Source organism: Alexandromys fortis, unplaced genomic scaffold, assembly GCF_014885135.2.
Source record: "Alexandromys fortis isolate MF-2015 unplaced genomic scaffold, M_Fortis_MF-2015_v1.1 scaffold_90, whole genome shotgun sequence".
NCBI classification, from domain to species: Eukaryota; Metazoa; Chordata; class Mammalia; order Rodentia; family Cricetidae; genus Alexandromys; species Alexandromys fortis.
The window spans coordinates 5,302,461-5,325,353 of NW_026067985.1; the positions used below are offsets into that span (position 1 = coordinate 5,302,461).

At 53.5% G+C, this 22,893-nt stretch overlaps 2 protein-coding genes across 4 annotated transcripts in view; both read right to left on the reverse strand.

Annotated features, from left to right (window-relative positions):
- Rplp0 (ribosomal protein lateral stalk subunit P0) overlaps positions 1-1,681 on the reverse strand; it is a 7,562-nt gene extending 5,881 nt beyond the window's left edge. Inside the window, exons 1-2 of the mRNA XM_050158889.1 lie at positions 1,521-1,681; positions 26-763 (exon numbers count right to left, since the gene is read on the reverse strand). Of these exons, the coding sequence (XP_050014846.1) occupies positions 26-763; positions 1,521-1,574 (792 nt within the window). The 5' untranslated portion in view covers positions 1,575-1,681. The remainder of the gene's footprint in view (positions 1-25; positions 764-1,520) is intronic.
- Positions 1,682-5,118: 3,437 nt separating this feature from the next.
- Positions 5,119-22,893, reverse strand: part of Pxn (paxillin) — a 48,692-nt gene continuing 30,917 nt past the window's right edge. Inside the window, exons 2-15 of one of the 3 annotated variants that reach the window (XM_050158887.1) lie at positions 16,360-16,586; positions 15,973-16,082; positions 15,491-15,627; positions 15,202-15,403; positions 13,808-13,943; positions 11,717-12,520; positions 10,297-10,563; positions 9,700-10,092; positions 9,298-9,399; positions 8,885-9,055; positions 8,631-8,804; positions 8,172-8,253; positions 7,900-8,048; positions 5,119-7,126 (exon numbers count right to left, since the gene is read on the reverse strand). In XM_050158887.1, coding sequence (XP_050014844.1) covers positions 6,860-7,126; positions 7,900-8,048; positions 8,172-8,253; positions 8,631-8,804; positions 8,885-9,055; positions 9,298-9,399; positions 9,700-10,092; positions 10,297-10,563; positions 11,717-12,520; positions 13,808-13,943; positions 15,202-15,403; positions 15,491-15,627; positions 15,973-16,082; positions 16,360-16,586 — 3,221 coding nt within the window. In that variant the 3' untranslated portion in view covers positions 5,119-6,859. The remainder of the gene's footprint in view (positions 7,127-7,899; positions 8,049-8,171; positions 8,254-8,630; positions 8,805-8,884; positions 9,056-9,297; positions 9,400-9,699; positions 10,093-10,296; positions 10,564-11,716; positions 12,521-13,807; positions 13,944-15,201; positions 15,404-15,490; positions 15,628-15,972; positions 16,083-16,359; positions 16,587-22,893) is intronic. The other 2 variants (XM_050158885.1, XM_050158886.1) reach the window with 2 other exon arrangements.

Sequence of the window (22,893 nt, forward strand, 5' to 3'; positions counted from 1 at the left end):
ATGGATCAGCCAAGAAGGCCTTGACCTTTTCAGCAAGTGGGAAGGTGTACTCAGTCTCCACAGACAGAACCAGAACCCGCTTGTACCCATTGATGATCGAGTGTGGCACTGAGGCAACAGTCGGGTAGCCGATCTGCAGACAAACACTGGCAACATTCCGGACACCCTCTAGGAAGCGAGAGTGCAGAGCCTGCTCTGTGATGTCAAGCACTTCTGGGTTGTAAATGCTGCCATTGTCAAACACCTGCTGGATGATCAGCCCAAAGGAGAAGGGGGAGATGTTCAGCATGTTCAGCAGCGTGGCTTCACTGGCTCCTACTTTGTCTCCAGTTTTTATCAGCTGCACGTCACTCAGAATTTCAATGGTGCCCCTGGAGATTTTAGTGGTGATGCCTAAAGCCTGGAAAAAAGAGGTCTTCTCGGGCCCCAGACCAGTGTTCTGGGCTGGCACAGTGACCTCACATGGGGCGATGGCACCAGCACGGGCAGCAGCTGGCACCTTATTGGCCAGCAACATGTCCCTAATCTCAGTGAGGTCCTCCTTGGTGAACACAAAGCCCACATTGCCCCGGATATGAGGCAGCAGCTTCTCCAGAGCTGGGTTGTTCTCCAGGTGCCCCCGGATGGCCTTCCGCATCATGGTGTTCTTGCCCATCAGCACCACAGCCTTCCCTCGCAGGGACATGCGGATCTGCTGCATCTGCTTGGAGCCCACATTGTCTGCTCCCACAATGAAGCATTTTGGATAATCATCCAAAAGTTGCTATTAAAACAAGCCAGAAAAACCAAGGTGAGGAACAAAATCAGCAGAAACCGAACCTCACGACCACTAGTTCCCTACTCCGTTTCATTCATGCTTCCAGAATTAAGCTGGGAGCCAGTCACCTGAGCTTAATTTGAGGCTGACTTACTTGCTGGTTATGAATGGTACAAACTAAATTTCTGAGAGGTAATCAAAAATTAACTTCTGGGTGTGGTGGCATACCTGCCATGCCGGTTGAAGCCTAATGCTAATTACAGGCCAGCCTGAGCTACAAGGGTAATCCCGACCTCAAAAAATCCCATTTTTATCTTTATCATAAGTAAGGTATGCTGGTGGACTAAAATGACACCGATCGGGGGAGAGACAGGCAGGGCACACTACTGCAGATCTGACCAGGGAACTTAATTTGTGAACATAAACGTTACTGTAGCCAAAATTCTCTTGTGTCTAAAACTCATATGGTAAATAGAGGCTAATGCCTACAAAAGCTGGTAGCCGATCTTAGGAACCGCTTCAGACGCCTTTGGTAGTAAGTCACCAGACACCTGCACCAACATGCCTAACAGTGAGTCACTCCTCGGCTCAGCCTTTCCCACAGACGGCAAGGGTTCTACAGGTTAAGGAGCTAGCTCGGCCACAGAAGCTGGGACTACAGAATTTCTCTAGATATTCTAACTCTGTGAAAGCGCCGGGCAGGTGACTGCCCCGTGAGAGCCCGGGCCGGAAGCGGCCCGTCCACGGCGCGCTCCGCACTTACGATGATCTTAAGGAAGTAGTTGGACTTCCAGGTCGCCCTGTCTTCCCTGGGCATCACGGCGGTGCGTCAGGGATTGCCACGCAGGGTTTAAAGACGATGTCACTGGGGAAGAGAAGATCAGCGTGAGCCCGGCCATCCCGACCCCAGTCCCCGGCCCGAGGCCTAGGCCGAGCCGGCCACGCGGGAACTGGGCCCGGGAGGGTGGGGATCCGCCGCCAACAGCGCAGGCGGGACAGGGCAGCCCGGTCCCGTGCCTCCCTCGCCGCACCCCGAGCCCACCGTTCCCGACCCCAGAGTCCCCGTGCTCCTGCCACCCTCCCACAGAGTCACATAGTAGACCCCAACCTCCAACGAGGACGCCTGGCGAGAGAGGGCCGCGCGCCCGTGCGCGCCTTTTATATGGGCACCGGGAGCCGTCGTTAGCCGCCGCCGACGTACGTCTCTATTGGCTGGGGCCATCAACCGTCCCGCCTCACCAAATTAATCTAGGCAGCCATTGGGTGATACCGCTGCCACGCCAGTGGGTAGGTGACTAAGGACTGCTCCCTGTTGTGTTAGAGGAGCGCTCCCGGAGCTGCTGCCCTCTGCCGGGCTGGAGCCGCCTTGCAGCGTCTCCGAATCAGTACGGTAAACCGAGCGCTGAGAAATGTCCCCTTACGATTTTTTCCAAAACCAACGTCCTTATCCGCACAAAACTCATCCAGGGTTCCTCTTTTCTCTGAGTAAAAGCCTAGAACCTAGACTATGTACAAGGTCCTACACGACCGCTTCCACCTTCACCCTGCAATCTCCTCTTTGACTTTCCTACTGAAGCGTTTGTCTCTAGCCTGGTCTCTGCTGTTGGTCAAGAGCGCGCCCTTATTTCAGGGCTTTGGCCCAACTTTTCCATCTTCCTGGAATGGTGCCTGTTAGAACCTGCCAGAGAAACTCATTACCTTCTCCAAGTCCTGCTACAAACACCATCTACTCAATGAGACTTGCCCTGACTCTTGATATTAAATTTTAATAAGGGGGGGGGGAATCAAAACTCCCCTGCCTTTCTCAGCACAGCACTTACAACGGCTAACCCACTGTATAATTTATCACATTATATTTGTCAGCCTCTCCCTACAGGAACGTAAGCTCCACACAGGCAGATAGTTCGTTCTGTGCCTCCGGACAACAGGCATATACGTATTTGTTGAATGGGAGAATGCAGGGTGGCCCAGATGAGCTGGTTCTGCCACTTGCTGTGCTGTCTTAGGAAGTACAGACCATCTTGCCTTCCTTCCTCATTTAACAGGAGGTTGTTATACCGTTTCTGGGATATGGGAGAAAATCAATTCATTAGCTTCTTTTATTAAATATGATCGTTCAGCATTTGGATAATTGTTTGGCTTTGAAACAGTCTGTCATCTGACCCAGCCTTCCACTGATATTCCCGCCTCAAGCTCCCCAGTCACGGCATGTCCCACCACAGAAAGCTCAAGGGATAGGAGGGCTTCTCTTCCCATCTCCATGACTTTCCTTAGCAAGTCGGAAATCCCCAGTGAGGGCATCCAGAGTATGCATGACCAACACTCATCTGTCACAACCGTGGACCCTAGTTCTGCTTTTTTTTTTTAAAAAAAAATGTTTGTTATTTATTATGTATACAATATTCTTTCTGTGTGTATGCTTGCAGGCCAGAAGAGGGCACCAGACCTCATTACAGATGGTTGTGAGCCACCATGTGGGTTGCTGGGAATTGAACTCAGGACCTTTGGAAGAGCAGGCAATGCTCTTAACCACTGAGCCATCTCTCCAGCCCCCCCAGTTCTGCTTCTTGAAATGTTCCCCTAGGCTAGCGAGGGTGGGGTTTGAGGCTCTGATATCCAGTCCTGCCAGCTGAGTGCTGCTTTCTTAGGCATAAAGCTACCTTTTCACCCTGCAGTTCCCAAACCTGACAACCCAGCCCAGGAGCGTCACAAACACCTGCACTCCCAGTCCCTAAGCAGGCAGTCTACTGGAGTAGGACCCAGGAACGTGTGGTTTTTCGTAAAGATTTTATGTGCTTATGTGTTTGTGTATGAGCCAGTGCAAATGTAAGCCGCATGGGTGAAGATACCCAAGGGGATCAGAGCCTCTAGGGCTGGTGTTCCGGGTGTTTGGGAACTGAACTCAGGGCCTTCAGAAGAGCATTGCTTGTTCTTATCTGCTGAGCCAGCTCTCCAGACCCATGAATAAATAAGTATATAAATATCGATATAAATGAGTGTGTGTGTAAGGGGGAGACTGGTATTGGGCCTAGGGCCTTGTTCATGCTAGGCAAGCAATCTCCTGAGCTCCCTGGTGCCTTTGAAGGTCAGCCCAGTTTGAGAACCGCTGGAGCTGCTCTTTAGTGACAGTGTTTCTGCACGCTTGGCACTGTGCTAAGCACTGGTGCACATTCCTGATGCTCCCGGCTCCCTCAGTCCTGAGGTGCAATCTTTTAATGAGAAACTCTGAGTTAAACCATCTAGGAACAGGTTCAAAGCCCATGGGCCTCACCGTGCTAGTCAGCCAGACCCTACATTTGTTTTTCTCTAAATGCAGTTTTCCAAGTGTATACATATGATTTTGGCACATCTCCAAGGACATGCTGGCCCTGACAATATAAATGCCACCTCTAATTGTAGCGTACCCATAGAATATCATGGCATGAAGCCTTTAGAAATGATACAAATACAAATCTATATCCAGTGGCATGGGAAAGCATCCACAAAGCATTACTGAGAAAGCCAATCCTATTTTTATAAGGATGAATCCGGCGAGGGTTGGGAAAATAAACCAAGTCATTATCACTGAGTGGGTATTGAAGGTCACGTCCAAAGCTCACTGTGAGAGTCAACATTCAGAATAACATTCACTATGCCGCCTGAAAACCTGACCTAAAGGGCAGGGGAAACTGTGAAGCCACATCTTAGGGTGGAATGAACTGGTCCAGTTTGGCTTCCAGAGATCTGACAAGAGAAAACATGCAAATATGGACATGACCACAAGGAGGCAGTAGAGACTGACCAGCAGCAGGAAGCCTATAGCAGGCCAGAGAAGTGAGTGGACCAAGGTGTTGCTTAGGTGGGGCTCTGTGTTTTCTTTCTCTCTCTCTCTTTCTTTCTTTCTTTCTTTCTTTCTTTCTTTCTTTCTTTCTTTCTTTCTTTCTTTCTTTCTTTTTCCTTTTTTGGTTTTTCAAGACAGGGTTTCTCTGTGTAGCTTTGGAGCCTGTTCTGGAACTAGCTCTTGTAGACCAGGCTGGCCTCGAATTCAGACATCCACCTGTCTCTGCCTTCCAAATACTGGAATTAAAGTCATGCACCACCACCGCCCAGCCTCCATTCTCTCCTTTCTCCTTGATCAGTGAGTGGACAGCTACCCACACGCCAAAGGCAGACACCCTCAATGAATCCACATGACAGCCCGGAGCAGGAAGTGCCCCATGGGCCCAGGCAAGATCCCAGGATCCCGTTCTCTTGCTTTTGGCCCTCCACGAAGGGGATGTCAATGACTTGCCTTCTTTCTATGACTCTTCTGAGTTTAGAGAGACTTTGATTTCTCTACTGTAGCAACTACATCAAAGTCCAAGAAATAGCACTAACATGGGTGAAAATAATGGCAAACTTTATTGGCATAAATCACAGGAATTGAAATGGAAAAAGCCAGGTTAGAAGTTTATAGGAAAAAAAGTCAAATATCACATATCCATTGACCCAGAGAATGGCCCTCCAGATACCCCATCTCTTCTTGGAGAGGGGCCTGGGGCAGGTCACTGTAAACAGAGCAGTAAGGCCTGTGGGTGGAAGTGCCGTGTCAGACCTCCGGAGCCAAGCTCACCTTCCCAGATCTGGGGCACTGCTAGTCCAGCCCCGACAGAGAATCCTTGTCGATGATCCCATCATACTGAGCCTCTACTAGGAAGCTGCTGTAATGTCTGGATCCCTGCCTATGGACCAGTCTGGCATCTCTGGTCCAGGACTGGCTGCTCCCGTCCCATCCTTTGGAATGGGAGCTATGGAGCCTCCCATAACTCTAACAGGGTCTTGTCCCTCTGCCCCAAATCCTACTAGGATCCCTTCACCAACTTAGGGTATTCTTCCCAGAACCCCTCCCCACAAAGCATGAATCCCACCTGAGAGAGGAACAGCAAACTTTGCCCCAGTCACCGGGAAGTTTAAGGGAGCGATGCGCCCAGTAGAATCGAGACCAGAGACCCTTATGTATGATCTTCCTGGTCAAAATCAGACACCAGCTTTCCTGAGAAGGCAGAAGAAAGAGCCCCAGAGAAGCAATGAGGCGGCTGAGAATGTTCAGTGGGTTCTCCTTGTCGCCAGAAAGTTCACGGGGAGCAGAGTGGCTCCTGATGGCTTACTCAGGCAGGAAGCAGACCCCCAAAGGTATACTTTCCCCTTCGCCTCCCTTGGGAACAGGACACACGAGGTTCAAAATTCCAGGTCCAAAAGGGCTGAGCACCCTTAGACCATTTCTTACTAGAGAGTCTGCTGGCCTGGGCACTAAGGGAGCGTCTGAAAATACAGCAGTTTGCAAACAGTCCTGGGACTGTGACATTGCAGAAGGAGTCTCAACTCACTTGTGCTAAGAAACAAAATAAAACACAGATTGTTCCCCCATCCCAAGCCCTCAGTACAAAGCCAAGGCCACTGGCAGCACCAGTGACGGTGGACAAAGACAAGAATACAAAAGGGGGCCTTCTTTAAATCTCTTCAAAATCATCTTGTGGAGAGGAGTAAAAGCAAGTTGAGCAATACGAAGTTGAACCTCAGTGTAGAAATCTATCAAAATCGGTACAGTGTTGAGGCACGGGTGACCCTCCCCACCTCACGATGTCCCCAGAGATAAAGATGTGGCTATATAAAACATTATTGCTGGAGAAGCCTCTCTTGGTAAACCCAGGGCAGTCACCCAGACCCTGGGAGACTGGGCAGTGGACCCCAAAGTGCCTTTGGTGGCCCACGGGTGAGTTTATGCTGGCATTGTGTTAAAGGGGCCCGGTGTCCCCAGTATGCTCAGGGTAACTGAGAGAAATAAGGGTAAAAGAGCCCCTACCTGACCCCACTGCTGAGAGGTGTGTGAGGCTCTGCTGTGGGTGCTGGCTCATGAGGACACGCCTGCGCACAGAGGCAGGAAGAGCCAGAGAAGGGAAAGAAGGGCCCTGAGCTCTGGTGGGGGGAGGGGAGGGACAAGCATGACCTCCACAGTTCCGTCTGCATCTGCACCTGCCAAGACAAGGTTCCAGTTTCTGTTGGATTGGCCCGTCATCCCTGGGCGAGGTCCCTGGGTCACAGTAGCAGTGGGGGGCGCTGGCCGGGGAGGGTGGTGGGGACGGCCTAGCAGAAGAGCTTCACAAAGCAGCTCTGGCAGTAAGGCTTGTCGTTCTGCTCCTTGAAGGTGCCCTTGTTGAGCTGCTTGAGGCAAAAGGCACAGACAAAGTGCTCGGGGTGGAACTTCTTGGCCATGGCGGTGATACAGCGACCGGTGATGGGCTTCTGGCAGCCGGAGCACAGAGAGCCGCGGCGCTCATGGTAGTGCACCTCACAGTACGGCTGCCCGTCGTGCTCAAAGAAGCTGCCATTGACAAACGGCGTGAAGCATTCCTGTCAGGGACAAGAGGGAAAAGGCTCAGGAACTGTCCCTGGTGGGTGGTGCACAGAGGACCGTCACCTACTTGCTTGTCATTTCCTATGTGCTAGGCCAAATGCTTAATTTTCCCCTGGAGGAAAAAGAGGAATTAAGTGAGGTGACCCAACCATGATCCTACTAAACTGTATGGCCTGTATTCACAGGGCTGAGAGCTCTGGATTTAAGCAGGTGGCCAGAAAGCTGCTGCTAGAAACTGACACAATTTAAAAAAAGGAAGGAAGGAAGGAAGGAAGGAAGGGAGGGAGGGAGGGAGGGAGGGAGGGAGGGAGGGAGGGAGGGAGGGAGGGAGGAAGGAAGGAAAGAAACCTGAGCTTAAATTCTGCATCCTGCATTTCCATCTGGAGACTGGAGTGGGCGGATGTGCAAGGCAAAGGCCGCAACTGTTCCCCAGGCGTACTTGTCGAAAAGCCTTTGCTGGGCCCCAGTCACACCTGCGGGGCTCCCTGACCACGGGTCACCCTGGAAACGCTGCCCACTTCTGAGCCCCAGGGTTGCGGCATCTTATTGATCTCCCGTGCTCTGCTCAGGGTGACCGGCTGAGGCCCCCATAGCTCTGGCACAGTAAGTAGGATCTCTAACTCGCTCCTTGTCGTAAAGTGCATGCATACACACACACACACACACACACACACACACACACACACACACACACCAACTCACTCTCTGAGAGCCCGCCTTCTCCCGCTGCCTGCTCCCAGACCCACTGGCTGCAGTAGAAATGCCTTACCCTGCACACAAAGCATTCCGGGTGCCAGAGGGTATTGAGGGCTGAAATGTAGTTCTCCAGGATGGCACGGGCACAGCCGCCACACTTGGGCGCAAACATGTCAAAATAATCTTTCCGACAGTAAGCTTTGCCATCCTTCTCGTGGAACCCTGAGGATTGGGGGTAGGGTAGGGGTAGATTAGGGCATCTAGATGTGGAGCCACCCTGATTCCACCATCAGTGAGGTCATCCCAGAGGGTGACAGGCACGCCTGCCTTCCAGCCTAGCCATACCTTCTGGACCGAAGAAGGCTCCACACTGGGCACAGAAGAAGTGCTCTGGGTGCCACGTCCGGTCAAGAGCTGTTACTACTTTCTGTGAAAGCAGAAAAAGGGATGGATCATGGGCAAGGTTCATGGCCAAAGAGCAGGGTACTTCCAAAGGGGTCTCTGCTAACTGCAAATACGAAGTATCGAGAGCTGCTCAAGTCTATACCTGTGTTTTCCACTGTGATTCATGGAAGTAGAGGGGCAGACTCCGGGCATCTCCCTAACATCACACTGGGAACAGTGAGACAGCTGGCCCCCAGCCCCTTGTCTACTGGGCTCCTAATCCCCAGGGCCTCAGCAGCAGAACCCTAACGTGCACCAGGGCTGCTGTGACTCACCAGGGCCAGGCTCAGTCCTGTCACTTCCTGTCTGGGAGAGCCCTGGGGCTGAGGGCCCTGCTGCGCCCCCCATGTGTGCACTCACATCCAGGATGGGTCCATTACAGTAGTAACAGCGTGGGGAGAAGAGGCTGTGGTAGTCCTTTTCACAGTACGGCTGTCCATCCCGCTCGAAGAAGTTCCGGGACCCAATCTCCTCCTGGCAGTGGGTGCAGACAAAGTGCTCGGGGTGCCATGTCTTCCCCATGGCAGTCACAACCTGAGAGGACAGACACAAAGTGACTCGGGGTAAAGACAGAAGCCAAGATCCCAGAGCTTACCTCCCTCCCCTCTTCTTACCTGCCCAGCAATGGGCTTCTTGCAGGCCCCACAGACCCCTTTGGCAACCGTGGCGACCCCCAGCTTGTTCAGGTCAGACTGCAGACTTCCCAGCATGCTGTCTAGCTGGCTCCCAGGCTTTGAGAGTCCCCCAGGGGGTGGGCTGCTCCCGGTTTTCCCCTGGGCCATAAACTGTGGGCACAGACAAGGCAGTCAGATTTCTAAGGCCTGGGGTGGGCAACACACAGCAGAACACCCATGAGCCTTTGCATGGGCTGACTGAGACAAAAGGTAGTATCCTCTGGGGTAGGGGTGGGGGGTGGTTACATCAGCAGGCAGTCCTGGGGTTAAGGAGGCCTTCCAGTACCCAGCTGTATGACCAAGCCCAGGAAAACATGCCAAGCAAGAACTCAGCCCCCAGCCCAGGCACTGACCCCTCCCTCGTCCTGCCCTTCAGGGCTGCTCTGCCTGCTGCTGGGGGGCCAGCCGGCTGCCCACTGCCGCTCTCCATCCACTCTCTGCTCCAGGCCGTGCATCTTAGATGAGAAAGAAAGGAGGAGAAGACATTGTTTAAAGACTAAGACCGAGGCCTCGTCACTGGGTTATTTCACACAGGAAGCGCAGGTTCAGAGGATCTCTCACTGCTGGCAATTACCAAAAATGAGAGTGGGAGGAGGGGAGAGACAGAGAGAAGGCACGGGCAGGAGAAGGGATCAGTGTTTGTAAGTGCCCCAGGGAAGGGACAAGGGAGGCCTAGATACCAGGCTCAGGAAGCCCTGGTCAGCTTCACCAAGGACTCAGCCACCCTGACACAGCTGAGGACGAGCCCTCTGTGCTTCTACAACATCCTCAGTCTGAGGTGGCTCAGGGATGACACACGGTACAGGTAGGGCAGAGGCTGGGACCCCTGGGAGGCCTGCCTGCATTGGGTGGAAGAGTGGGTCCTCGTTGGTCTGGCAGCCCACAGACCTCACGGTGTAGGGCACAGGAGTGAGGCCAGGAGGCCCATGCCTGTCCTCCTCCTGGGGCTTTCTCCCTGCACTCTGGACCCCAGGAGAAGCACAGGCACCAGCCACGGGCGCTGGACAGGAGGGAGTGGGCAGGCTGGGCTGGAGAGGTGAGCTGCTGGCCAAGGTGTCGGGGTGATGCTGGAGGAAAGGGTCAGGAGGAGGAGCCACGACAGAGAGGGTTCTTCTCAGGGGAATGGGAGAGTCAGGAGGGTAGATGACCTGGGAGAAGAGAGGGGAGAGAGATAGGAAGGCAAGAACTCAACAGCAGACAGCAAAGGGCAGAGTCGTGTGACCAGCCTTATCATAAGGCCATAAAATGCAGAAACCAACCCACCACCCCAAAATCTTTTTCAGCCAGCACTGGAGCTGAGGAAACCTCCAGACCCCACTTCCCAGACCTTGGCTCCGGCATTTGCTGGCTACCTTCTCCACCAGCTGCCCCCCGGCCCGCCTCCCACGTGGCTGCACAGTGATGACAAGGCCTTCAGTCAGCCAGTCCTGGGCAGAGGCCCCTGCCACCTCCTCTGCCTCCAGCTGGATGCCCAGCCGGCCCTGCAGCTCTGCAATGAGCCGTTCTTGGGATGGGGTTCTGCTCAGGGTGACAGGGTCCAGCCGGCGGCGAGGGGAGGGTTCCCGGGACATGGGGTGGACGTGGCCTGTCTCCCGGCTCCTCCTGATCACAGAGCGGATCTGGGGGTGGAGGGCAAAGCTGTCACCATCCCATCCCAGGCAAAGCCTGATGGTTTGGGCCACACTAGGGTGTCACAGGGGAGGTGAGAGCAACAGAGCTGAGGGAGGAAGCAGGAGGCGGGTAGGGCTGGCTCGGGGCACAGCAGCTCTGAGTCCTGTGGCCCAGCATTCACATCCAAGTCAGCCTCTAACTTGGGACACAGTACTCAACTTCCAGGGACCCCCGTCTCTCTGCCCTTAAAATGGGATAGCAGCATTTTCCCGGCTAACCTCATGGGGTTATCACCCTTCCCTCTTTCCTTACAACTCAAATAGAAAAGTCGAGGTCTCTCTTTCTCTTTCTGTTTTTGTTTGTTTTTTTTCAAGAAAGGGTTTCTCTGTAGCTTTGGAGCCTGTCCAGAACTCGCTCTGTAGACCAAGTTGGCCTCGAACTCACAGAGATCCACCTGTTTCTGCCTCCTGAGTGCTGGGATTAAAGGTGTGCGCCACAGCACCTGGCTTCTTTCCATCTTCTAACCAGTGTTTTCCTAGTTTATATTGTAACCTGCTCATCTGCAGTGTTGGGGGGCGCTGGAGAGACAGTATGGAGTTTGAATCATACAAGAATCAAGGAAGAGCCAGGCAAGAAGGCACACAACTATAATCCAAGCACTCAGGAGGCTAAGGCAGGACCGACAGCCAGGAGTGGAGGAAGGAAAGCCAGACACTGTCTCATCTACTTTTCAGGAATTAATTCATCCAATTTTCTGGATGACCTTAGAAAATGCGCTATTATTACTCCCATTTTAAAGAGAAAGTTGAGCCTCTGGGTGGGTCCCCCAGGTTCCATGTTTAACAGGTGTTGCCAGAGTTGTTGTACGTGGGTTTGTGTGGTTCCCAAAGTCATGGCTGTATCCTTCTGTACAGTGAAACTGGGACAGCCCTCCTGAAGGCAGTCTTAGGCAAGCAGGAGGCGGAGGATCACCCCTACTCTGCAGGGCCCAGAACAACACTGGCCTCACAGGATCACTGCTGAACACGTCCTTAGGGCCACCGTCCTCGGCACTTTCTACCCAGGCAGACATTTGTCAGGGCTGCATGCAGTTAGCAAGGAGTGGCCCACACTCAAGTCCTGCCAGGGTCATGCCTAGTGGTTGCTCAAGCTGGTGCCTGCCTGGCCAGCGGTGGAAATCCTCTCCGAGGTGGTGGGTGTGCCCATGACCACAGCATGAGGAAACTCCGGCTCTTCCTTCCTGGCCTCCAGAGCGGCTTTGGTGGCACCTCCTGGGTTCTTTGGGTTCTGGAGTGGCTGGGCTGGTTCCCCCAGACTTCCCCTCCAGGGAATCTTCCCACCTAACTGCTCCTTGTCAGCTGGGGCAGGGTAACTGCTTTCCGGGCCCCCTGGTTCTGACTGTGCTTGCTCATGCTGGCCATATTCCTTGGTGAGACTCCAGGTGTCTGGGAGCACAGCCTGACGGTCCACTGCCACAATAGCTGGCTCAGTTCCTTCCTGAAAGCTGTAAGGCCCGGATGCTGACATAGCCTGTGGCCATCTCCAGACGGGAGCCACAGTCTCCTCTGAACACACACAGTTGGCCAGTGGCCCCTGGGATCCTGTGCTGGCAGCAGGGTGTAGAGTGTGGCCGAGGGGAGTCCTAAAGGGCTCGTTCATGGACTCTATGAGGTCATTCCTAACTTGAGCCTGGCTCTTACTACCAAATGATTGCTGAGAACCCTCCACAGAAGGACACCTTGAGTTCTGAGTGACAGGTGTCCTCTCTAGACTGACCAAATCAAGCCTTCTGGGAGCCACCAAAGGTAGAAGGACCTGACTATTTCCTTCCCTACTGAGGACCTCAGGGGTGTGGCCTTCAGGGGAGGATTTAGTGGGGGGAGGAGGATCGAGGGTGAGGGGTGGAGATGGAGGAGAGCTGGGCAGCAGCCCTTGGGAGCTCAGCACCACAGGAGAAGAACTAGTCTGGAGAAGAAAGACAAAGGGAAAGAGAGAGACATGGGGAGAGGTGAGGCAACAGGCGGTATGGCCTGAGTGTTCAGAGAGCCACCATCTACGCTGGCTGCAATACTCAGATCAGAGTCTTCAGAAAGAGTCCAGCCCTAGAAATGCTTGCCTGAGCTTCATGTCCTTGCACCTTAGGAGGCCCAGGCAACAGAAAGCAGGCACAAAGTCGCCCAGAGTAAGCACCAAGGAGACTTACGATGAGGTGTGCGCTGGGGAGAGCTCCAGAGGTGGTTCCAGGTGCCCCAGCTCCATGCTCCACCCACCCCACTCTATCTCCCAGCTTTCCTATATCCTCAAGGCCTTTCTCTAGGGCTCCAAGAGAAAGCTTGCCTTCACGTGGCACTGGGCTAGAGATCTAAGGAAGCAACTGCAGCCTTAGGGGATAGGCATCAGCACAGCCAGTGCCTAGACCCCAGCTTGCTTCTCAATGGCGGCTCATCACCTACTAACAAGGCCTACCAACCCGGACTCTACCTGCCACCCAATCTCCCACCTTCTTGTGAGCTCCAAGTATGACTTCAGCTGAAGGGAGGTAGGAGGTACCTTCTGGGCCAAGAATGGACAGACTGCCTGGCTCCCTTCTCATATTCCCTAAGCTGTGCCTCACAGATCTCTCTGGCTGGCCCATGTGGAGCTGAAGTCAGCAACGACTGGAGAGCTCTGTCAGTATTAATCCCTAACAAGGCACTGCATCTTCTAAATAAAACGGTGTGGACTGGCAGGCCTGGAGAGCCTGGGAGGGGAAGGTGGGACACCTCATGCTGACCAGTCAGGGGCTTGGCAGGTTAGGTTTTCCACAGACAGGGCTCTGAGGACTCAGGCCCTTAAAGAACGTGGAGTAGAAGGGCTGAAGACGCTGGTAAACCCCATCCTCACAGGCAGAAAGAAAGCGGTGTTCTCAGGACAGCTAGCGTGGGAGATATAGCGCTGGGGCAAGTGACCTCTCAGGCACGGGACCCTGATCCCACGAGGCCCAACAGGACACAACCTCCCCCACCAAGGACAGCTATCAACAGAGGGCTCTTTGTCACTGTGTTCCAGCCTCCTGATCCCCTTGACCTAGTGGCTGGGATCACCAGGAGAGGGAGGAAATGTCCCAGCTAAAAGCATTTCTGGTTTCTCTGCCTTCACTGACTGCTAAGGAGCTCAGTCTCATGTCCTGCCTAGCCCACCTCCCCCAGGGCCCTGAGGAGCCGGAGGCCATACTGAGGTAGGGTCAGAGAAGACAGAGGGATCACAGTGCACCTTAAAATCTGAGAGTGAAGCCATGAGCTCATCCAGCTCCCTGGTGGCAGAGGAGGCTGAGATGCGTGTCTGCTGCTGGCTGGAGGTGACTCGCTGTGGGCTGCTCATCTCACCCTGGTTCACAGTGATGGCTGGGCTGCAGGACAGGCAAGGTGTCAGTATGGAGTCCAAGGGCTAGCTAGCCCCAGGCTCCACAGGGGAGCAGATCAACAGCACCTCTGACTCCAGAGAAGACCACCAGCACCCTGCACCTTAGGGATCCCCAGCCCTGGGAAAGAGCAACTAAGGAACAGTGCTGAGGTAAGGTGACCAGAAGGCAGGTGGCTGAAATAGCGCCACCGGCAGGAAGAGAGGGGCAAGCTTACCCAGTGAACAAAGTCCCACTATGTACCCTCTACAACACTCTACACAGATGTGAGATTACACATGATGACATCAATAAACACCAACATTAACATAGGCAGGTGCAGTGGCTCTTACCTGTACACACAGCACTTGGGAGGCTAAGGCAGGAGGAGGATTACTACATAGTGAGATCCAGAACAGTCTGGGCTATAGAGACCCTACCTCAAAATAAACAAACAAACAAGACCTGACGTTATTAGTGCTTCCTACGAGTGCCACAGCTACAAGCCAAGCCTCCCAAACATTATATACCATTTGGTCTCACTCTGGTCACTATGTGGGACCATCCTCATTATCCTTGTCTGCCTAACCAGTCTTACAGTTTATGGCGTAGTTTGTGCCATGGTTTCATGTAGTCAAGAACTCACTTATGTAGCCCAGATTGTCCTGGAACTCACTTAAGTAGCCCAGATTGGCCTGGAACCTGAGATCCCTAAGCTTCAACCTCCCAAATCCTGGAATCGTAACCACGTACCACCATGTCCCACTTTGGCTTACTCCAATTTTTTTTTTGGTTTTTCGAGACAGGGTTTCTCTGTGGCTTTGGAGCCTGTCCTGGAACTAGCTTTTTGTAGACCAGGCTGGTCTCGAACTCACAGAGATCCTCCAGCCTCTGCCTCCCGAATGCTGGGATTAAAGGCGTGCGCCACCACCGCCCGGCTGGCTTACTCCAATTTATAGAGGGGTTCAAGTAAGACTTGAGAGCTGAATGTAGTAACTGGCACAGCAGGATTTAAACCTGTGAAACATCCATCAGTAGACCTGTGCTAACAGTCTGAGCCACAGGCGGCCTTTGCGTGTACTTCACTGATGGTAGCTGGTATGGCAGGGAGGGTACCCACATGATTTACCCAAGAGCCTGCCAAGTAACAGACACTTAAGGGAACAGATGACTTCAGGGCTGAGTAACAGGTACCATAGCCTGGAGCCTATCTGGTTAAGATTTTCAAGAGTTTCCCCAGCCTGGGAAGAGCTTGGTGGATACTCACACAGGGCTGGGCACAGAACTCTCCAGTTCATCCAAGAGGCTCTCCACGCTGGGCCGAACATCCTCCAGGCCCCGGCCTCCATTTCGTTTTGGCTTCTCTTTCATCAGAGGCCCAGCTTTTCCTCCCAGAGAACTGTTATTCTCTGGGAAGCCATAAAGGGGGCTCAAGGCTCCAGGCAGTGGGGGGCTCGAATTGGACTCATCTCGGAGATAAGGAGACAAAATGGTTGCTCATTCCTCAGTCCTCCAGGAACCCAAAGGCCCCAAGTAGCCTAGAGACCCACTCATACCTGCAGGGAAGCCTGGAGGATTATGCTGCACGGCATTCAGCTCTAGTAACAGCCGGTCCAGCTCCGAGAGGTTGCTGCCCAGGGAGGAGCTCATCACAGTGGGTGAAGGCTCTGCCGACTTCTGCTTGTTGGGGAAGCTTTGAGAAGCAGAGGAGAGAAGTGAGGCTTGCCCGCCTGTCCAGCAGCCTGGCACTGGAGGTGGCAGGCCTCGGATTCTCGAGGCCCAGGGTGTGGAATGTCACAAAGCTTCCTCAGTAAGAAGGCGGAGGGTAGGGAAGGAATGTGGGGAGGGAGGAGGAAGGAAACCGCTACAGTTCCTCAACTGCAGATGCTGCAACAGTGGAGCCGGACCTATCAGAGACGCAGGGACAGGGCAGAGGGGAGCCACTGGACAGGCACGGGGCCTTGGGGCCCTCTGCAGTTAAACCAGTGGGCCCAGAGTTGCCCAGAAGTGGGGCTGATGTGAGGTGCTGGGTCTGTACCTGTAGACGTGCTCTTCCTCGCCTGCTCGGGAACACAGAGAGCCGTCCTGAGGGTTGGAGGCACCACAAGTTTTAGCACTGGAGCTGTACACGGGAGACGGGGATGGAGGCTGCAGAAGAAAGAGTACTCAGGAAAGAGGGGAACAGGAGACAGGAGCAGCCAGCCACCCCCAGGCAGTGACTGCTCACAGCCTGTCTCACCAGGGAATTTCCACAGCTAGTCGGGTGATTAATACGTGGTCACTGGCCCCTCACATGGTGGGTGGGAAGGGCAGAGTATGGCTGGGACAGCCCAGGACCCCAGTCCTCCCCAGTGGCTCACCATGTTCTTAACAGATCAGCTCCTGTTACCCCTTAGCCCTGAGGGATTCTCAGACCCCACCTTACCTGCTGGTGAGTGTATCGGGAACCACTAGGCTGCCACTGGTCTAAGGGGTCAAGGATCGTGCCATTGAGGGCCTCGCTAGATGGGGGTGGTGGGACAGGAGGTGGCACTGCAATCTCCTGGTAGGTGTGGTTTCCAGTTGGGTATGAGTAGGGGGGCTCCTCTGACAAGAACACTGGTCGTTTGGAGATATGGGAGGTGGTAGATTCCAAGTCCGCCAGCAGGGCGTCTGCAAAGAGAAGCATCAACCAATGAGAGCTGACCCTGCTGGGCACTGTCCCTGGGAACCTGAACCTGAAGAGGTCCTATCTGGCAGGCATCTGCCGCATCAACAGAAGTGACCTGGGGTTCCCACAGGAGTTAGGGGCGGGCTGGGCTCTGCAGTCCTCCTGATAAGGCTAGGCTGCAGCCTGGTGTAAGCAAGAAATGTCTGCTGGAACTCTATTCCGCAGGGCAACTGGGAGAACCGGGCGGGAGGAGCCCCATGTCACATCATAGCACAGGGAGGGGCTGGGTAGAGAGAGCCAGGCATTCTCTGAACTTCTAAGAACCTCGCTTCCTCAGTCTGAAGACAGGAAGTGGCCCTAGGGAGCACCTGTCCTCCAGGTGGGAGCAGAATTCCTGCTCTAAGCTCCTCCCTAGGTCCCAGGCTATGAGTAAGGTATGTGGGGGGTGGGGGGCGGGGCTGGCATGAAGCCAGCTCAGCAGTTGCCACCCTCTCAAACAAGCTGGGGGCAAGACTGCTCTGCTGAATGCTTCTGCCAAAACCTGGCTTTCAGCCCAGCCCTAGAAACTCCAGGGCCCTAGGACTCTGCTTTTAACTGCGGGGTTGAGAGGGCAGGGTCAGCCCTTGAAGACAAACTGCCATTACTCTGTTGGCATGTGGTAGCCAACAAGGGGCCCAGGCTCTTGACAGGAAGGGACAGCTAGAGGGGCAGCAGGAGTTGGAGGTATTGGCCTTCCCACCGTGTGCCTCCCGTCTTGGGACCCTCCACAGCGCCACGGCCTGGGTAGAGTCCAGCCCCAAACGCCACACCCTCCTTCCTGCACTGCTCACTGACTTGTTCACTCTCGGCTTCTCAGGCCCTCGTGAGTGACAATCAAGAGCAGTGGCCACACTGATCACCACTGACTAGGCACCACATGAGGCATCAACACAAGTGGTCACAACTGCCCCTTCTGGTGACTTAAAAGGCTGAGGAGAGTAGGCTTGGAAGCCAGAGGTACCTACGCCAGGTAAGAAAGCAGGAAAAGGCAGGATCACATGTACAAGCCTCAGCCACCAAGCCTGCAGGAGCTGCTATGATTACAAGGTTACACCAAATCGAAGGAGCTCAACTTCCTACAAGCCAGGGGCTGTCTCTCTGGTCACGCTGACCCTTGCTGGCCGCCCTGTCCCCGCCCCATTCCCTCGCAGAGAGCAGAGAAGAGGGAAGCAAAGCCCTCGGCGAGGCATATGAGGTCATGCCCTCCCCTAGCAGCCCTGACTGCCATTGCTAAGGTGGGCACACCTACCCCTGGCTGGGTGAGAAGCAGGTCCAAGGTCAAGGCCCTGGGTCCCAGTCTCCCGCTGAAGAAATTCTGCTCCTGTGGCCCCACCCCCTCAAGGTCCCCTGGAGGAGCTCTGACTTCCTGCCTTCCAGAAACCGGAACTACAGGAATCTATGCGTGTCTAGGTAAGGGCGGAAAAGGAACTAATGTCTAAAGCCAATCCCAGAGGACACCTGCTGTCCATTTCCTCTGGGCCCAACCCAAAGTAGGCGGAACCCCTTTTCCTCCACCAGGGACTAAGCCTGCAGGGAAACCCTGCAGGGCTCCATAGAGCAGGCCACAAACGCAGCCCTGATGGGGTTGGCAAGAGCCATGGCCAGTCCTGGACACCAACCAGGGCCAGGAACTTGCCATCCTCCTTAACAACACTACCATAGAGGGCCAAGCTGAGGTCCCCACTGCCCCCCAGTTCCAAACACTCCAAGGAAGACAACAACCTTCCCTGCTAGACAGTGAGTCAGCGGTTCACTGCCCGCTCACCAATGTCCACCACTGAACTACACTCCTTGGGGTCTGAGACACGGCCCTGTCATATAAACCAGGTGGCCACAAACTCTCAATTTTCCTGCCTCCATCACTACACGCAGCTTCCATGAATGTTTTTCATTTGTTTTCTTTCATGTGTGTGTGTGTGTATGCGTGTGTGTATGCGTGTGTGTATGTGTGTGTGTGTGAAGGAGAAAGCACACTATTTCCCAATTTCCTCCGAATGTTTGCTTACCTGAGAGAGAGGAACTTCAGCAAGTACTTAAACAGGCACAAGCTCTGACAAGGCTTCCTCTCCTCTCTGCACCCTTAGTCCTGCTTGGTGGCTTAACTAGACTTGGAGTCCCTGTGCCCCAAAGCTCCCCACAAGTTGCTATAGGAATATAGGAAGCAGTCAAAACACAAACCCTGAGGCTATGGGTTCCCACTGTAAAGGCTGGCATTTCCCATAACCAGCAAACTGGTTAAAGGCTAAAGTCCCCTCCTTGAGCTCAACACAGCCAAGATGTCTACTTGCCAGGAATTGCCCCCCAGATTTCAGCCATGGCGACGACCTTTGCCTAGCTCTAAATATACAGGGGGTACTGGAAACCCCTTCACCTCACACACAAAGATCAGAACAGACCCACCACTACCTGCATCCTTCTCATAAGCTAGAGAGGCCTCAAAGTTCTTCAGCACCACATTGCTAAGGCCTGAAGCTTGAGCCCACAGAAGAGGGAAAGCAGGTCACTGAGCAAGATCATGCAACCCTGCGTACAGAAGGGCAAAGAGAAGGTAGGCAGGGTGCAAAGTGCCCAGCTGGCCAGGGGCAAAAATCACTGTGCTATGCACTTTGAGTAAGGGTGTGGACCATCTGCTGCTGACCACCAGAGGGAGCCATTGGTCCATCACCTTTCTGCCATCCCGCGTAACCTTAAGCAACCACAGAATTTTTTTGCTGAGCTGGGGAAAGACTAGGGAGTCCCCAGCTGCAGTGAGAGGTTTCAGTACCAAGACAAGCAGGCTGAGTTACAGGCACACAGCTGGCATGTAAAGTGGCTTGCGTGCCAAGACCCTGGGCATGCAAACCAGAACATATGGAGGTGCAACTGAAGGGTGGCATGAAGTTCAAGGGCTCCATGGGCGCAGAGTCACTTCTACTCTCTCTGCAAATGTAGGGTACAAGTACCCCCCTTTCTATTTTATAGCTATGCCTGGCTCAAGCAACAGCAGCTTCAGGTCAGGAGGCTGTTCCACGGCGGCTGGATAACACCGTGCACAGGTGGTAGGCTGAGGCAGGAGGACTGCTACAACCACAGGCCAGCAGCCAGGCCCTGTCTCAAAACAAACTAACAGCAATCTTTTCTTTGTTTTGTTTTTGTTTGTTTGTTTTTTGAGACAGGGTTTCTCAGTAGCTTTGAGACAGGGTTTCTCAGTAGCTTTGGAGCCTGTCTTGGAACTCACTCTGTAAATCAGGCTAGCCTCAAACTCACAGGGATCCACCTGCCTCTGCCTCCCAAGTGCTGGGATTAAAGCATGCGCCACCACCGCCTGGCATCAATGAAACAATGATAATAATTAAAGCAGGAAGGACCCTTCTAGGTTCTGGTAACTAACAAAGATAGAAACATACAGGCCTGCAGCCCTTAGGGGGTTCACATGAAGGCAAGGGAGGCACCACTTGGCCCAAAGCCTACCTGAGGAGGAGCTAACAAGGGGCTCACCAGACTGCTCTGACCACATTCCTCAGCAAATGCTACAGCTGGGCCCCTCAAGATCCTTTGTCAGCAGAGGCATAGGTGCCAGTACCCAGAGTCCCCTCAAGTCCCCAAAGAGAGGAGTGTCTACCAGACTATCCTCTGAGGTCTCAAGCTGATCAACAGATAAACAGCACCCAACAATGGATGAAAGAAAGTCAGTGGGACTAAGATACAGCGCTCAGTAGCAGAATCCCCCCCTCCGCCCCCACCTCTCTCTGTTTTTAAATTCACTTATGGAGGAGGAAGAGCCCTCATTCAAATGCCTAGGTGTGGGTGAGCAGGCCAGAAGAAAACTTCCGGAGAGTCAGTTCTCTCCTCTACTACATGGACCCCAAGGACTTAGGTTGTCAAACACCTCAGAACTTGGTAGCAAAGACCTCAGAACTCTTGTCTGGCAATCCAGGGTTCAGTCTCTAGCACCTCCTCCCCATCCACACACACACACACACACACACACACACACACACACACACACACACCCCGCTCCAGCTCAGGGTTCAGTCTCTAGCACCTCCTCCCCATCCACACACACACACACACACCCCGCTCCAGCTCAGGGCAGAGAAGCCAGGGCTCTTTCACATGCTGGCCCCTTTTTCCTGACAGTCCTAACCACACTCTGGGTATGTGGTCAAGACTGTCAAAAAAGGCAGAGTCTGGATGCTGGCCAGGTGCCAAGGAGGTGAGTTAAAGGTCCAATGAAGACGATTCGAGTTATGTGGGAGACGGAGTTGGGCCTCGAGCTACTCCTCTCACACTCTTCAGGCGCGGATGTTACAGCTGGCATGCAGGGATTTGGAGACAAGACTCCTGCTCGCTAGCTGAACAGGTGTTTCAGAAAACTGAGGCACAAACACCTCCATACCCCGTTTCAAACACACAATTAGGGTCAAACAAGAAAGCAGGCACTCCTTGGCCTTGGGCAGCCAGTGAACGGGAAGCTCCTACCAGGAGAAGAAAGGACATCTAGTGCTGGGCAGGCAGACAGACATCATTCTGACCAACACAAGGCCTTGGAGGGAAACCTGTGATGGCTGTTCTTGGTTGTCCACTTGACTGCGTTTGGGATTAACTAACACCCAAGGGGCCAGGAATACCTGTGAGGGACTTTTCCTTATTTAAACCACTTAGTGGGGAAATCCACTTTCAATCTGATTTTTTTTCCCCTGAACTAGCACACTCTGTAAGAGCAGTTATTAACCACTGGGCCTCTCCAGCCTCGCATCTGGGTCTTCTAAAGGGGGGAGGGTCTGTCTCTAATCTGGACCACACCTTCTGCTGGCAGTCAGTATAAAAGAATGGGGGAGGAAGCTCTCCCCTCTTGCTCTTGCTGGCAAGCCCATTCCTTCACTGGCATTAGAACCGAGGTGGGGACTCTTGTGTGCAGAAGACGTGAGGTCCTTGTGCTCACAGATAAGCACTAGGGAAGCTAAGAATGAAGTGCAGGCTGCTTTCTTCAATGGAAGGGATGGATACCTGTTTTATGTAATTAATAGCCTAGTGATCTAGGCTACCTGTATGGCCAGGCCACACCCAAATCCCCCAGACTCTTCCCAGACTTAATTTGATCACTGTTTTTCAGTAAACAAAACCCACCCCGCTGGGCGGTGGTGGCACACACCTTCAATCCCAGCAGAAGCAGGCAGATTTCTGTGAGTTTGAGGACAGCCTGGGCTATAGAGCAAATACCAGGAGAGGCTCCAAAGCTACACAGAGAAACCCTGTCTCAAAAAACCAAAAAGAAAAACAACAACAACAGAACCAGCCCATCCTTACAGGAGATGTCTCAGGTACTTTGTAGCCTGGTGACCTCTACAATTCTACAGTGACCAGATCTTCCCCTGGCCCTTAAGTTCGTGGAAGAGGCCACAAGTACTTTGTGAGTCTCAACGTAGTTTAAGCTTTATTGTGGTTAACTGTCACCAGGAACTTTTTTTTCCAAAGTGGTACTGTACTAAAATATGTCTAAAATAAACTGCCTGGAGGAGGGGGGGGTCAGACTCTCGAAGTTTGAACCAACACTGGCTAACTAAGTTGTGAACCAGATTTCCTTTGAGCCTCCAACTGACAGTTAGGATAGTTACTCTGCCGCTGGGGCATTAGCAGGGATCTCCACACTGGTATACACTTAAGACCAGCTGAGACAGCCAACCTTGTGAACTAAACAATTTCTACACTTGGTAGACAGTCACTGTTGGACTAGCAGGACCACAACCTGTAAGCCACTTTGTATATGGCCTTGACTATGTGACTACACATTCACCGTGTAGGTTCTGTTATCTAGAAAACCTTGACTAATAGACCTCCCAACAGGTCTCTACTTCCCATCCCTTCCCAGCTGCAGGCTGCTCTACCTGGGCCCTTACCAAAATCAGGATCTGCCATCCAGGGACCCAGGCTCTACAGAGAGCTGGTCCTCAGGTTCTCAGGAAGGTCCACTTTACCATGCCGTGTACCCCTGAGGCCTGGCCCACAACAGTTCTTCCCAACACCCTTCTGCAATCTGACTTAACACAGCCGGGGGAAAGCCTGGCACAACTAACTCCCTTAGCCCCTGCAAGAGCAGCCACACGCGTGAGGACTGCCCCACGTGGGGACTTTCCCGGTCTCAGCTGTCTATGCCTTTCTCAGACAGGCAGCACTAGACTCACAAGCACCGGCTATCCAGTCGGATCCAGCGGATGTCTAGGCAGCAAAGCAGCCTGTCTACCATGTTAAGCCCAGAAAAGGGCTCAGTCCTCTGCGGGTCACCGGGGT